Source organism: Pantherophis guttatus, chromosome 2, assembly GCF_059756535.1.
Source record: "Pantherophis guttatus breed Tessera chromosome 2, ASM5975653v1, whole genome shotgun sequence".
NCBI lineage: Eukaryota > Metazoa > Chordata > Lepidosauria > Squamata > Colubridae > Pantherophis > Pantherophis guttatus.
The window spans coordinates 209,892,539-209,908,731 of record NC_142064.1 but is presented as its reverse complement, the minus strand read 5'-3'; the positions used below and the strand labels follow the sequence as shown (position 1 = coordinate 209,908,731).

At 39.5% G+C, this 16,193-nt stretch overlaps 1 protein-coding gene and 1 long non-coding RNA gene across 3 annotated transcripts in view; one reads left to right on the top strand and one right to left on the bottom strand.

Moving 5' to 3' along the window:
• LOC132710893 (uncharacterized) overlaps positions 1 to 4,909 on the top strand; it is a 34,554-nt gene extending 29,645 nt beyond the window's left edge. Inside the window, exon 2 of the long non-coding RNA XR_015732632.1 lies at positions 16 to 4,909. This is a non-coding gene — a long non-coding RNA (uncharacterized LOC132710893). The remainder of the gene's footprint in view (positions 1 to 15) is intronic.
• Positions 1 to 16,193, bottom strand: part of HEMK1 (HemK methyltransferase 1, mitochondrial release factors N(5)-glutamine) — a 54,170-nt gene that overhangs the window by 12,663 nt on the left and 25,314 nt on the right. For both annotated transcript variants that reach the window (XM_087887698.1, XM_034440305.3), the window contains 3 exons: positions 12,493 to 12,542; positions 8,800 to 8,905; positions 7,239 to 7,334 (listed from right to left, as the gene is read on the bottom strand). In XM_087887698.1, coding sequence (XP_087743824.1) covers positions 7,239 to 7,334; positions 8,800 to 8,905; positions 12,493 to 12,542 — 252 coding nt within the window. The remainder of the gene's footprint in view (positions 1 to 7,238; positions 7,335 to 8,799; positions 8,906 to 12,492; positions 12,543 to 16,193) is intronic.

Sequence of the window (16,193 nt, the reverse complement as noted above, 5' to 3'; positions counted from 1 at the left end):
CTTTCTGATTTGCAGATTACTAAATAGGAAAACAAAACCAAGACAAGTCAGACTTCTTGGACATGTAGGAATCTTTTCAATTCTGGAAGTGGGATAGAAAACCTTCCCATTCACTCCACAGAAGCATGTTGGAGGCATCCTTATAAGTGGATGTCATATCTCACCCATTCAAAAAATGATTATCATGGAGGACCGGAAGTGTCGCGGCGAGACATTGGGGAATTAGTGGGCTCTGATGAGCTCCGCGAAAACCTGGACTGACGAACTGCTGCCGAAGGATCTTCGGACCAGAACCGTCCTGTAGGGACAGGGAAGGAGAGGCACCTCGGAACAGGCAAGTTCCTCGAAGGTCAGAGGAATCTCTCTTCGATTTGGCGGTGGAGGCAGCAGCCATTGCGGCTGTCAAGAAGCTGGGGCAACTGGACTAAGAATTGAGCAGGAGCGGTGAATGCAACGGAGTTTTTGAAGCCGGGTGAATGACAGCCAACCCACAGGCGAAGTAACAACAAAAAAATTGTTTTTTTAAACCTGAAACCCCTGTAAGAACAGTGGCTAATGGGCATGGGGGAAGAAAAGAGGATGTAAGTGGAATTTAAAGGGACAAAAACCTGAAAAGAAAATTGATTTTTGAATAAAATTAACTGGAAAATTTTAAGAATTAGAAGAAACAACCCCAAAATTGGCTAAAGGATTGGAAAGAAAATAAATAGATCCTTTCTTGTTGAAGACTAAGAAAAATAAAAGACAATTGGATATTAAGCCCAGCAACAGAAGTGCTTTATACCTAAAAAAAAGAAAAGAGGGGAAAAGTATTGTTTAATTTGGACTGGACTATAAAACTGATTTGGTATTTTTAAAGTTAAAAAGAAGAAAAAAGAAGCTAGATTGTTAACAAAGATTGATACAAAATGGACACTCTGTTAAACAATTAAGAGAATTGTGGATTCTAGAGAGACATCTTCAGGAGAAAAAAGAGCATTGCAATTTGGAATCTTTGTTTTGGAAAACTTTGAACTATATCAGTGATAATAGCCGTGAGAACTTTCGGGGAGGATTGCTTTGTCTGCAAGCGGCTTGACTTTGGAAAAAAAAAAAAAGGAAAACAACGGAACTTTTAAACCTGGAACAATACTAATATAGAAAGAATAAAATGGCGCAGGAAATTAGAGAAATGATGGAAATGATGTATTCGTCCTGGAAAGCGGAAATAAGAGGAATAATTACGATGCTACATGGAGAATTGAAACTTGAGGATCCAAAAACTGAGAGAGAGCATGTTCAAGCTGACAAGGAAACAAAGATGGAGAAGCAAGACACAGACACTGAAAACAAAGAAGAAGATAAAGACAATGAGATTAATTTTGGAAAACTAATTGAATACAGTATATGGATAGTAATAATAAAAAGGAGGTTTTTACAGATTACATTGGGATTAACAATGGAAAAAACAGAAAAGGCAGAAAGAGACAAAGAAGGAGAGAAGGGAGAAATAGAAAGAACACAAAAAACCTTAAATGATTACACTGGAATTAACAGTGAAGAGAAAAAAAAGAGAGGAAAGGGATGGGAAACAACAGGAAATGCAGGGCAAAATAGAAGAGTTCAGATTTGTGAAACAGAATGATTACACTGGGATAAACAGTGGGATAAATAATGGGGAAGTAAGAAAAGAAGAAAAGAGATGGGAAACAATGGGAAATTTAGGGCAAAAGAGAGCTCAAGATTTCAAAGTATAAAAGAAAAAAAGGGGAAAGAAAAAGGTAAAAATAAAAATGGGAAGGGTGAAAAAGAAATGAAAGAGAAAGATGCTATATGTATTTAGAATTGAAATCTGAATTGTAGTAAAAATGGGAAACCATATGATTGCAAAAATGAAATGAATAATAATTGGAATATTTGTATTGTATCTTTGAAACTTAGATAATGATAAGCTTTGTTTTTTTTTATTTTTCTTTAAGAAATATGAATAAGTTTAAATTGTAACAATTGAAATACCTTTAATGGTATATGGTGGTGAAAGTAGAAAGGATTAAGTTGTGGCTTGGATAACAGCTAGAATATTTTAAAGTTAAATAGGGAAACTGTAATCGTTTGAATATTTTTAATTCTTTAATTTTATAATGTGAAGAAAGTAGAAATGATTAATTGTAATAATTGAAATACTTCCAATTGTATATTATGTTGAAAGCAGAATTGGCTATAATTAATTAATTTGTAAGGAATTGGATTGCATGGAAATAACTGGAATATTCATGTTTATATTGATTAATATAAAAAAAGATAGTTATATAACTAACTGATCTATACTAAAATGTTGGATTTGTATTATCAAAGGAAATGTATGTTATAAAATAAGCAGATTTATTATCATAAGAATTAAACTACTGTAACATTACATAACTAACCAAGGTGAGGAAAGCTATACAATGGGAAGGGGTATAATATAGAATAGAAGGGAAAAACTGAATTTAATTAAGTTTAGAGATGAGAATGAAGGGTAATATTGGTTCTTAAAAAATAGAGGAGAAATGAATATGGCAAAAAGGAAATATAGAAATTTTAAATTGAAATTGAAACGACTAAATACTGTCTAAATTTGTGAATTGGCAAAATACTCTGTTCAAAGAAAATACATTGTATGTTTGTATGTGTGTTTGTCTAAAAATAAAAAAAAACATGATAAAAAAAATGATTATCATGGTAATTGAGATCAATCACAGAATAATCATTTATGAAAAACCATTTATGTATACCGTATTTTTCGGACTATAAGATGCATCGGTGTATAAGACGTACCAAGATTTCGAAGAGGTAAGTAAAAAAAAAAATTTTTTTTGCCCTCCCCGGCCCCCAGGAGCACTCTGCAGGCCTCCCAAACCCTCTGCGCACCGTTTTTTGCAAAAACGGGCCTGTTTTTCAGAAAAATGGGATGAGCAGGGCTTCGGGAGGCCAAAAATGGTTGTATTTGGTGTATAAGACGCACCAACATTTCTTTTGGGGGGGGGAAAGTGCGTCTTATACCGGCAGTAAAATTTTTTTGAATCCCATCACTGTTACAGCCCCAACTGCTCCTACCACCACTGGAGCCACTTTGGCCTTTACTTTTTACATCCTCTCTAGCTTCCAGCTTCTCATACTCTTTCCAGATGTTGCTGTTTCTTGGCCCTGCTATATCTACCACCACCCTTGTCTTCTGGCCTTTGTCTATTATCATGATATTTGGTTGATTGGCTAGTCCCTTCTCATTTTACACCCTGCAACTAATGTGTTGGGAGTGTTTCTGAGGCCTTTCTGCATAGTTTGGCCCTTGGTTCTGTCTGGTATAGTAGACTCCCCATGTCTATGGCTCTGGTGTTTACCAAAAGGTCCAGATTAGAGTTCAAAAGCACTACAAGTTTATTTCCTGCTACATTCACAAGAATCTGATCAAATGAAATTGGTGCCAGATAGGAATCAACAGGCTTCAAGAGGGGGCTGGATCTAGGTCTTTTCTGGGGATGTTGTGACTCCAAAATGATGATGTGTTTGACCCCACCCTCAAGCTCAGCCTGGTCATTTTTACACTTAGTGCCTGTTCTTCTACTGCTATGATCAGTACCTAAGTGCTGTCCTTTAGTCCAGCCCTTTCCAGCCACTGGTAGGATTTCCCAATGCCTGCCACTCAGCCATCTGTCAATGGTATATCTCATTCAGGATCTTATCTTGCAACGACACTTCCTTTGTTTGATCTTCCTTCCCTGTCTGCTGCTAGCCCAGTCATTCATTTAGCAGCTCATCTCTGGGTGTCATTTTATTGATTCATACCTGATTCTCAGTGTTTCGTCCAGAACAATGGATTTAACACTAACAGACCCCGTCTGCTCCTTTCCGATTGGTGTACAGTCTCTAAGTTTGGACATGAGGTGAAATCTCTGTACATTGTGATGAGCTTCCAGGTCTTCATATCACAACTTCCATGTTGTTCTTTGGCCAGCTCACTATACGGGCAGAGAATCTGATGACTGGCAGGGCATATATGCTGACGGTGTGGACTTTGTTCTTATCACTGAGCTGGCTCTTCAGGACCTGTCTTATCCTTTGGTGGTTCTTGGATGTTTTTGTTTTATTTGCCTCCTCATCATGTTTCCCATATGACTCTGGGATACCAAGGCACCTGTAGTTGATCTCTATGTCTGCCATGTGGCCTGCTGGTAGATTCACCCCATCAGTCTTAACTACTTTTTGTTTCTTGACTAGCATCCGGTCACACTTCTCCAGTCCAAATGACATCATGATGTTCCCACTGTATATCCATATTGGGTAAATCAGTGAACCGATGTCTTGTTCACTCTTAGCACACAATTTGATGTCAGTCATATAGAGGATGTGGCTGATGGTAGTTCCAGTCTTTAACTTGTATCCATAGCCAGTCCTTAAATATTTAAAACTACAAATCATCTTTAAAAAAAAAAATGGTGAGGCAGGAAACTCAGGTTGCTAAATGCCACTAAACATGCTGGTATCCATAAGCACTTTGCTTTTTGGGATTTGAAAAGGATAGAATAGGACCTATTCCATCAGTTATGTACATTTTCTCTATTTCTTCTCTCTCTAAAATTGGGAAATGACTGGCAGAAAAAAGCAGAAGTTGCTCTCTGATGCGCATGCTTCTATGCAACTCTGCATAGATGATTTTGGCTGCAAAGTACAAGGCAGAAAATCTCCATTTCCTTGATGATGCTATCTGTTCAACTGTGTCTGATTCTTGGCAATTCTATGGATGAGCTCTATTTTTTCTGACCTTGAAGGGCTTCTTTCAGTTTGTTTAATGTTCTGGCTGATGTCGGCTTTTATAATGTCTAGCCACTGTGTTTGTTTGGCAGCCTCACTTTCTTTTTTCACAGAATATTCTGAGCATAATGCTTTTTCCAGTGAGTTTGAGCACATATGGCCAAAATAAGTAAGGTGGGATTTTGTGTTTTTTGCCTTCCAGTGATATGTCTGATTTTATATGCTTCAGTACTTGCTTATTTGTCACCTATGTTGTCCAATGAATTTCTAGAAACCCTCTCTAACATAACTGCTTGAACGTTGATTTTCTTCTGTCCTGTGGACCACTTCATGGTCCAAAATTCGTAACTCTAAGTAGACATAAACATCTGTAGATATTCTCAGTCATCCAGGTCATAGTTGTCCGAAAGGTGCTTTTTTAACTGGACTTTCTTGTTTTTCTTGTTTTTCTTTCAAGACGTTTTGCTTCTCATCCAAGAAGCTTCTTCAGCTCTGACAGGATAGTGGGAAATGGAAGGATTTATATTTATATTCCTTGCAGACAGCTGGTCATTTGCATCCCTTTAGAGGGTCATTGAAGCACTTGGAGGTTTATCTGTGTCCTCAGGGTCACAGGAACAGGAACCAGAAGCACTACTCAGGTGACCCTGAGGACAAAGATAAATCTCCAAGTGCTTCAATGACGCTCTAAAGAGATGTAAATGACCAGCTGTCTGCAAGGAATATAAATCCTTCCATTCCCCACTATCCAGTCAGTCTTCAAAGAAAAAAAACCCAAGAAAGTCTAGGTCAGTGATGGCGAACCACAAAAAGAAACCTGAAGACCAGCTGGCCGGTGGGAGGCGGGGCATCCCAACACCGACAGCGCGGCAAGAGGTAAGATCTTTTTCTTTCATGAGCTTCTGTTTCATCATTTGCAGGGAAACAGAAGCTCACGAAAGAAATGCCACAGAGATCTGACCTGGGGCGATGGCATGCGTGCCAGCAGAGAGGGCTCTGTGTGCCACCTCTGGAACACGTGCCATAGTTCGCCATCACGGGTCTAGGAAGATAGGGGAAACACAATAATGCAGACTAATCAGCATTTAGTTGACAGGCTAATGTCCTTGTTTTTCTGTACTCTATTTATGCTCACCATTGCTGTGTGATTCATTGCAATTGGATGGTTTATTTTTGGATTCACTGTTTTTAATCAATCTGCATTCCTAGAAAAATAGATTTCCTACAGGCATTCAATCTCTTCATCAGTTTCATTTGACAGTTTCATTCCTCACAGTGATTATAAGCTTGGGGGATTTTTATGTTCAGGAAGAGGCAAAATTTCTCACTTTTTTCTTTAATCCTTTTGATCTAATATTTTAGAACTTTTTTGGTTTCCAAGAGGAGAGTTGTGTCATCATCCTACTGAAGATTGTTGATGGTCCTTTCCCCAATCTTTATGCTGATTTTTGATTCTTCAAGTTCCAGCTTCCTCATGATCAGTTCGGCATATAAACTGAATAAAAAGGGTGGAAGAATCAACATTACTGCACTCCTTTCTTTACCTTGAACCAATCAGTAGCTTCATATGCACAGTGGCTTCCTGATTTGTATGCAGCAACTGCACCAACTTAACCAGATGTGTTGATATTCCCAGGTCTTCTAGAGCTCTCCATGGCTCTTTATGATACACATTTAAAAGTTTTCTTGTAAAAGCAGATGTAGATGTTCTTTTGATATTTGATATTTTTCTATGATCCAGCACAGATGGATCACCAGTACCATGATCCCTTCTGAAGACAGCTTGAACATTTGGTAATTTCCTTTCAATGATGTGCACCAAATGTTATTGTATGATCTTAAGAAGAATCTTGATAGTGTGAAGGATGAGGGCAATTGTGCAGTAATTGAAGCAATTCTTAGAGTCACCCTTTTTCACCAAGGAATGAACTATGATATTTTGAAATATCATCATCTGTGATGATTGTAGGTGGTAGAGGCCTTGGCAATTCTGCGGGGGTATCAATAGCTGAGACTCTTTTGTTTGGCAGTTGACTCATTGCCCATGTCTTCCGGAAGGAAGGCTGGTTCTATTTCTGTTTCCCTTTCCTCATAATCTTGAGGAGCTGGGCCTCTTTGTTCTTCTTCTGTATATTCTTGCCATATGTTCTTGACACCTTTGTTGATCAGATAGTTCTGTCCCTCACTTGTTTTTGATGATGCTTTTATGAGCAGTAAATGGTATTTGTATCTTTTTTGAGTTACACAAATGCGTTCCTGGGATGGCCCTTCATGCAGTCCTCTTTTATCTGCTTGCAATGCTGGTCCCAGTAAACTTTGTTGTCTTTCTTTGTTGCTCTTTGAAAATGTGCTTTCAATCTCCTTGCTTCCTCCTGTTTGCCTGCTGTTTTGACTGCTTTTCTTTGCCAGTTCCTTAGACCCTTAAAACAGAACTTATTTCAAAAGAAGCAGTCAATATCAGAACTTACCCACAATCCTTGAGAATGGAAGAGGCCATTTTCAGAATTTCTTTGATGATGCTCATCCCATCAATTCCTCCATCCAGGGCATCAAGGTCCTCAAAGCTATAAACAAAGACATGTCTAAAAACCAAGTCATATCCCGGCTTTACAGACAACAGAAAATTCAAAAGACATTGCAATGGCAAACATGTCATTAGATTTGGTCACTAGGAATGAGAATGGAAATTCCTGGTACTGAATTCTTACTGGAAAACCTAGGGGCTTTCCAGCAGATCATTCTGGAGATGATAATCATTTACTGTGTTACTGAGACCACTGTCAACAAAAGCATTCATAGGAAAAAAATTACAGCAATACCGTATTTCAATTTTAACAATACTAATGTGTCTAGTTTATCCCTACTCTTTTATACGGAAGTGCTATAGGGCAGGGGTCCCCAACCCCTGGGTGGTGGCTTGCACAAGCAGAGCTTCAGGTGCGCGCTCACCCGCAACTTCCATGGCCCGGTTCCGAATGGGCCACAGCCCAGTAGTGGTCCACAGCCCGGGGGTTGTGTCTAATTTATCTGTACTCTTTTATATAGAAGTGCTATAGGGCAGGGGAACCCAACCCCTGGGCTGTGGCCCACTACTGGGCTGCGGCACGTTCAGAACTGGGCTGTGGACGTGGCGGGTAAGCGCATGCGCGAAGCTCCATTTTGTGCGGATGGCGGGCACGCATGCCCGTCACTCATGCAAATGGAGCTGCGCATGCTCACCTGCCACCCATGCAGAACCATCAGAAAGTGTTATAAAGTCCTTTGATTATTTACAATGGCAATAACAGCAGATCCATTAGCCACCCAAAATCCTGGAATGCTTTGTTTAACCTAATAGTTAACTGAATGGTTAACTGAAATATTCCTAGTCTCCTAGAGTCTGAAATACTTTTTTTCAGTCCTAAGTCTCCATGTTAATAGATTTTAGAAAGAGCCCAAAGGACAACAAAGGACACTCATAAAGGAAATCTTGCTTCGTTTTTCAACAGCTAACAGCAGACATAAACTGCCTGGGTTATGATTGTGATATCAAAGGAAGGGTTTTTTTTTTTTTTTTGAAAAAGAAAATCGTTCTAGGCAATTTTCTCCTTACAGATTCTCTTTGCCATGGTATAAAAAATCCAATTATCTATATGGAACCTAAAATCAGGAGGAGTTTGGCACTTTTTCAGATTAACCAATTTTATTAAAAAGCATAAGCTTTTATTAAGACTTTCCGATAGCTAGCCTGAAAAAATGCTTCAGATTCTTTCTGATTTTTGGCTAAAATTGACTAATACAACTTTCCTTCTACAATGTCTATATGTAACCTATTCTTCCTCCCATGCAGAAAATAATGTTGTCAGAGGAAAGGAAAACATATCTGAATTCAGATTTGGGAGAAATTGCTGTTGCTATTATTTCCTTAATAATTGTAAGAGATTGTAATAATGCCAGGGCTTTCAACATCACAGTCTTTGGCTTTAAAACTGCACTGCAGCAAAGAAAAAATAATACACAATGTGGAAAATGAAGAAAAGATTGGTATACCAGAGAATTTCTGCTGCCAACTCACTCATATCTTCATGAAAAATGTAAGGTGGATTACTGATGATAGTATCTACCAAACCCCAAGGCTGAAGACATTCCCAAGGACCTACAATGACGAAAGCATTAAAATGCTTTTTAGACATTCAAAGTAACAGGCAAGCATTTATTCCTTTATTTTAAAAACTTCACAGATGGCCATGAAAAAGAACTCTGAATATTCTTTTGAATTTCAAGCATTCCGATTCTAAGCATAATCTCAGTGAGAGTCTATTTGAAGAACTGGAATCCAATAAGAAAAAAAAACTGTGACAGGATTATTTTCACGTATCATATAATAGATCATATGGAAAAGAAATACCTATTCATATTGAAAAGAAATACCTACTCAAAAAATACCTATTCAAATACCTATTTCAAAATTGCAAAATATATTGGAACAGCTCTAGTTGGTTGAAATGAAAAGAGGTTATATGGAAAGTATATTAATTTTACAAATACAAGTAATCCCCAGGTTACAAGCGTTCCCTTAATGAACGTTTGAAATTATACGATAAACACCCCCTAACGTTTACGAACAAGTCCCCGTATTACAAATCTTGGAGCACCATGGCAGTTGTTTGCCCTTACGAACAACCGCAGAGGCTCTGCAACATTCGTCCTGCATGTTGCTGGCTGAAATGGAGCTTCTGAGGGGTGGATCCGCCCTTCTGATGCTCTGTTCGGGCATCCAGAGGCTTCACCTGGCATGTTGCCAGCCGAAATGGAACTTCAGGCCTCTGGATGCCCGGAGCTTCTGAGGGGCGGATCTGCTTTAGGCTTTATGTTATCCAAAGGATAACACCAGGTAAAATGGGAGTGGGAATTTCCAGAAATTAGGGGTGGGTTGAAAAGGTCCTCTGTTATCCACTAAGAACAGGGGTCCCCAATCCCCATGGTCTATTGGCAACTGGGCTGCACATACACACACCCATGCACACCAGCGTGCTGCTCACACAGCCCAGTTCCCCTTCTCCACCCCCCAAGCCGCAAAGGTTGGGACTGGTGACTTAGAAGGAGTTGGGTGGCTAAAAAGTATGAAATATAAATAGATACATAGATGATAGATAGATAGGAAAGAAAGAAAAAGAAAGAAAGAAAAAGAAAGAGAAAGAAAGAAAGAAAGAAAGAAAGAAAGAGAAAGAAAGAAAGAAAGAAAGAAAGAAAGAAAGAAAGAAAGAAAGAAAGAAAGAAAGAAAGAAAGAAAGAAAGAGAATTTCAGGAATTTCTTAATGCACATGTAAATTGATGCGGCAGATGATGTTCCTCAAGTATATCATTCCAAAATTATGGAGGGCTTTAAATTTAAGTGGTAGTTTTGTGCAAATCACTCAACAACCAATTCAAATAGTTGAGTCACTGATTTATTGAGTGGTTGAGTATGTGCATTATCCAAAAGTCGATTATATCGATGCATTGATTTGAAGACACTCCATTGAATATATTTATTTGACTACAGTTCAGTTTGAAGGTTTGATTCAATCTAATTGTTATTCAACTGGATCTCTGATTTGAAGTTGCATTAAAGACTCCACCTCTTCCTGGTGTGCATCTTGTTCTGTCTCCTCCCATCTTTGTCAATTTTAACATCAATTTTAATGTTAATATTGTTTTAATGTTATCTTTTTTTTTATTGCTTGTTAGCCACCTAGATTTGTCTCTAGGTGATATGGGTGGCATATAAGTTAAATAAATAAACAAATAAACAAACAGTTGTTGACAAATGGTATTTGTTCATATGCCAATGCTGTCCCTTTTGAATTGAAATTGAAGGACTGTGCATCTCTAGTAGCAAGCATTTACACTTGGGTATGCATTTAGAAATGAACCAGCAGCCAGAGAAGCTATTTATATATCACTGACAAGATATATTCCCAGTGCTTAATCTCATTTACCAGCTTAATATTTCTGTTCTGAGCCCAGCACAATTCCATTTTACATTTACTAAATCGGGTGTCAGCAACCTGGAGCTGCATGTGGCTCTTTCAGCCCTCTGCTGCAGCTCCTAATGCCACTGCTGTTGCTGCCTCCATGGCCTGCCCACTGCTCTCACAGTGCCTTGCTCAGCACAGTGAAATTTAATGTGCTTCAAAATGGGGGAAATGGGGTCCCCTCCTCCTCCTGGAGCCCATTACCACGTGGAGCCACAATGAGATCCTGCCCCACTGGCAACAGCAGTGGGGTCGTCGGCTCGCTCTTGCCTCCCGGATGTCAGTCGCTTTTCCTGCAGAGCCTGCAGGCTACCTGTGTTGTGATGCCCCGCCTCCCCGCTAGCCAGCTGGTCTTTGGCTCCCCGCCAACCAGGTGATTTTTGGCGTTTTGCTTGTAGGCTGGTTGGCCTGCGGATGTCAGATTCCCACCACCCAGCACCAGTTCAGGGGATGCTTCCCCTGCCCCCAGGTATGGCAAAGCCATGTGGGGTTTGACAGTGGCTTGGGTGAGGCCAGTGTCTCAGGGAGGAGAGACAGTTGCACCAATAAAGGCCAGAAGTAGCCACCTGCTGTTTCCTGCTGTAGTCTATCCGGCAGCGAGACCCAGAGAGAGAGGAGAGAGAGAGGAGAGAGAAGGAAAAAGGAGAGAGGAGAGAGACAGAGAGAAAGAGAGATGAGAGAGGAGAGAGAAGGGAAAAAGGAGAGAGGAGAGAGAGAGGGGGGAGAGAGAGGAGAGAATGGAAAAAGAGAGAGGAGAGAGAGAGAGAAAGGAGAGAGAGGAGAGAGAGAAGGCAAAAAGGAGAGAGAGAGAGAGAGAAGGAGAGAGAGAAAGAAGGAGAGAGGAGAGAGAGAAGGGAAAAAGAGTGGAGAGAGAGAGAGGAGAGAAAGAGGCGAGAGAGAGACAGAGAAGGAGAGGAGACAGAGAAGGAGAAAGGAGAGAAAGAGGGGAGAGAGGCAGAGAAGGATGAAAGAGAGAGAAGGGAAAAAAAGGAGAGAGGAGAGAGAGGAGAAGGGAAAAAGGAGGGAGAGGAGAGAGAAAAGGAGAGAGAGACACAGAGAAGGAGAAAGAGAGAAGAGAGAGAAGGGGAAAAGGAGAGAGAGAGAAGGGGAAAAGGAGAGAGAGAGACAGAGAAGAAGAGAGAGAGGGGGAGTGAACAACACACCTGAGGCTGGGTGTGGCAAGAGGTGGCTGGGAGGGAGGGGTGAGGAGGGGCCGGGCAGGGCAAATAATTTAACAACCGGTTCTCTGCCCTAATGACTGGCTGGGTAGGTGTGGCTGGGTAGTGTCACGTGACTGGGTGGGAGTGAGTGACATTGAGTTGGCCACGCCCACCCAGTCACACCGGTTGTTAAATTATTGGCTCCCGGTGTTTTCTGTGGGAAACAAGTCCAGATGGCTCTTTGAGTGTTTAAGGTTGCAGACCACTGTACTAAATTATACGTAAGTACTTCCCACACTCTATTTCCTTTCTTTAACAATGTACAATGCACACAAAAAAATGTGCAGCCTGATCTTATAGTAGAAGTTATCATTTAAACCCAAGTTATGAGCATATACTGGGGAATAACACATGTTGGGAGATTCAGAAGCCATCATTTCATTTTGCAGTCATTGTGTGATTAAATAGATTAAAGGCCTTTTCATCTTTCTTGTACATTCTTGCAAGAGAATGTTCTTCCCTCAAACCATTTACAATGGACAATTAAAAATATGAAGAGAACTTACATGAAGATATATCACGGTGAAAGATATGGATTCTTTCCTGAAGTTGTAACCTATAGAGAGAAGATTTAACATAATACCTTTGATTTACACGCATCTCACTTATCACCTTATGATTAGTTTTAACAGTGATCTCAATCATAGTAAATTAACATTTTTGATTGCATAATAACTCATACTGATCTCCACAGTACCGAATCAAAACACAACAACCTGAGGTTGCTGCAACCCATCAATTATGTACATTTATTATGCAACAAATGTTGCACACATTATTGCAATACCTGTTTTGAAATATGAGTCACTTTTGCTCAATTCCTTTCTTATATGCAATACCTCTGATGTTAGTTTTAATATCAGTTACTCATTTCTTTCCTTACTATATTATGGTGTCAGACAACAATTAAGAAAGACTAGAAATCAAAAATCTAGACAGGCGTCTTTATGTTGTGGATCGTTTGTGTGTGTGTGTGTGTGTGTATCTACATATATCAAGGGAATTAGATTGATTCTTAATCACCTCGAAACAATCCAAACATTCTATTGTAGTGTTAGAATCATGCAGGCCTCAGTTCACCTGCCCTGAAAGTTTGCATAGCTGCACTGTGCAGGAACACAAAGTATTTTCTATAATTCCACAGCATCAAACGCAACTTTTCCTGAGATTTTTTTTCTATTTGTAATCTGCCTATTATTTTTTTCCTCCCACGAATAACTCAACCATCTAATCTTGATAAAAGAAACATCCGCTTTAAGAAATTGCACACAGGAGCTATGTGCACATCTCAGTGTGTCTCAAGCCATCTTTCTGCCTTCTAAGCTGATGTACGACATTACTCCACTTTAAGATTGCTATTACCGATGCTGGTGCAGGGCTATGCCAGACTTGCAGAATATGTTTGATTTGGATTGTTGGGGAAAAAAAAATCATGTGAGGCCTTTGCTCAGATCATTTCATCACCCTCCCAGGGTTATTATGACCCTATTCAGCTCACTGAGGGAGCAAACAGGGGAGTAACCAGTTTGGCAGATGATTTTTATTGATTTTGCTCTTCTTCAGAAAAACAGGGAGAAAACTGCTCTTGGGACCTGCAAAGCACATGCTATGTTTATTTTCTTCTATGAAGTCAACAAGGTCTTTATATGGCTAAATGTACAGCAAATTGCACTATGAAAAAAAAAGGGAAAAGGTCTAGTGGCAAAACTATCCATTTTCCATCTTATCAGTGGATTCTTGAATAGGACATAGGGAACATTGACAGAGAAGCATCAAGAAACCTTCCAAAAGACTGAAGGTCTTGGAGCTGAGGTCATGGACAGAGAGATAGAGGAACATGACACAATGACTCAAGCCTGACAAGAAGAGTTCTTATACTCAGGAGCTCAAAAATATATTGCAGGGACTTACTCAGAGGTGGGCTGCTGCCGGTTCGGGCAAACCGGTAGTTCTACCACCAGCTGGGCCTGCCCCCCCGCCCCTATCCTGTCCTATATCTCTCACTCTCTGGCTCGCTTGCCCTGCCCATTCAGCCTAGCTGATTTCTGCGCCTCACCCGCTCTACTCACCGCGGCCACCTGCATGAAATCAGTGTGTTTGAGGCCCCGTGCAAGCGCGGAAGGCACGCATACTCACATTTTTGTTTCTGCACTAGGCGAACTGGTTGTTAAATTATGTGAAGCCCACCTCTGGCCTTACTGTTGTTAATGAAGAGCAACTGCAAACTAAGGACGATGATTCTGCAAAGGGAAGATTCCTACCTGTTTTCTCAACTTCCCTTCTGAGAAAGACTGAAGCAACAATCTGTTTCTGTGGCATACTTTCAGAAGGTTACAGAAAGGCTCCCAAGATGTTTTAAGGCCCCAGACAAATATTCCTTTCTATAAATCCATATGAGAATGCATGACATAACCAGACACACTCTTGAAGATACTTTAAGAGAGTTAATGCACTGAAGGAAATGAAACACAAATGATGTTTTCTTCACTTTTTTTGATTGAGGAACATGGCCCAGAAAAAGAGAGAATACTGGAAATGAACACATGGATATACAGATGGTGCCAATGTTTCAATTCTCTTGTAAAGACACTTTTCTAAAATGAGGATCTTCTAACAAATGTGGGTTACACTCGAAAAGAACTGGGAAGAATGTGTTTGAAAGGCACCTGGCAAATCTGATTTAAATTGGATCCAATGGGAGCCAGAAAATAGAGTCCAGACACTAAGTGGGGTACATAGGATGGTTGATTAAGTGCTATCAAGTTGGTGATGGCTATTATAAAATCTTACATACATTTTCTTCATGAAGATCTGTCTCTAACCTGGTCTTTCAACAGTGCACTCATTGCCACTGTAAATCAGTCCACCCACATTGTTTCTGGTCATTTTCTTCTCTTTCCTTCCAAACGTGACCCAATATAACCTTCTATTTTACCTCACTTCAAGATTAATTAGTAGCCTCTCCACGAGCCACGGGTAATCTAGTATCAGATATGCCTTGGAATTAAACTGTGGTTAGTTGATGATCTAGCCTTCCTCACATGGGCTTCGATATCTGTAAACAAGTTACTCTTGTTTTGTGTAACACACATATTATCTTAAAAAATTAAACTGCTGAATGGTATGTAAAAGGATATATAAAACCAGTTTCTTAACCTCTGAAAATATGGAGGTTACATTTATAGATTAAGGAGACCAGTTGTGAGCCTCCCTCATTTTTTTGAGATCTCTAGAGAGTCAGGCTGAGTCATTTATATGATAAAACCCTTGTCAGCACTAGAGTAAATTAAGACGACATTGAAACCTGACAACCCTCAAAATAAAACTCAGGTTATAGTAGCTTTAGCATGATTTAAATTTTCTAGATTCACAGTGTAAATGGTTGTCTAAGAAGTTACCTACTCATAATGATGTTAGAAAAGTTGTGTTCCAGTCCCAATGCTTCTAACTTCTATGTCCAGGATTCCTTCAGACACTCATATGCCAAATATCCATGATAAATTTATTAATATCCTTTTACATGCTGTCATTATTGTTCTAATGGCATATTCTCAAATAGCCTGAGGAGACTGTTGTGAAAATTAAATACCTACTGTGTTCTCAATCCTTTAAACATCAATAAAACCAAATCTAACATTTACTTTAAAAAAGCATGGAATATAAATGGCAGTTAAATGGGGAGCCTATTGAACAAGTTAATTTGTTTACTCATTTAGGAGTGTTTTTTTTTAACCAACCCATGTTGTGAGTAAATCATTTAAAAAGAAATTTGGCAAGGGCCAAGGCAAGCACTAAAATATTATATAAACTATTTAATTATAATTAATTAGCTATCTTAAGCCCCTGAAAGTATTCAGGCCAAAAATAGTTCCGATGTCGACTTATGGTGCAGACTTGTGGGGCCTTGCAAAAGCTATCTAAATTGATCAAGTTCATGTTTTTAAGAAGCAAACTGGGAACTGATAAGAACACGTCAACCCCTGCAGTCAGAGTAGAAACAGGTATCCATTCCATACATATTCAATAATTAAAGTTTTCACACACTGGCAGAAAACCCATTCAATGGATCTTGGTAGACTAAATACTGTATGTTTCATGGAATAGTTAAGGATGGTCCAGCTCAATTTCTGGATAAGCTGGTTTACCAAAGTTTATTCATAGCATTGGTTTTCGACCTAGTATTTACTCTCAACTGCCTCCTAGGCAA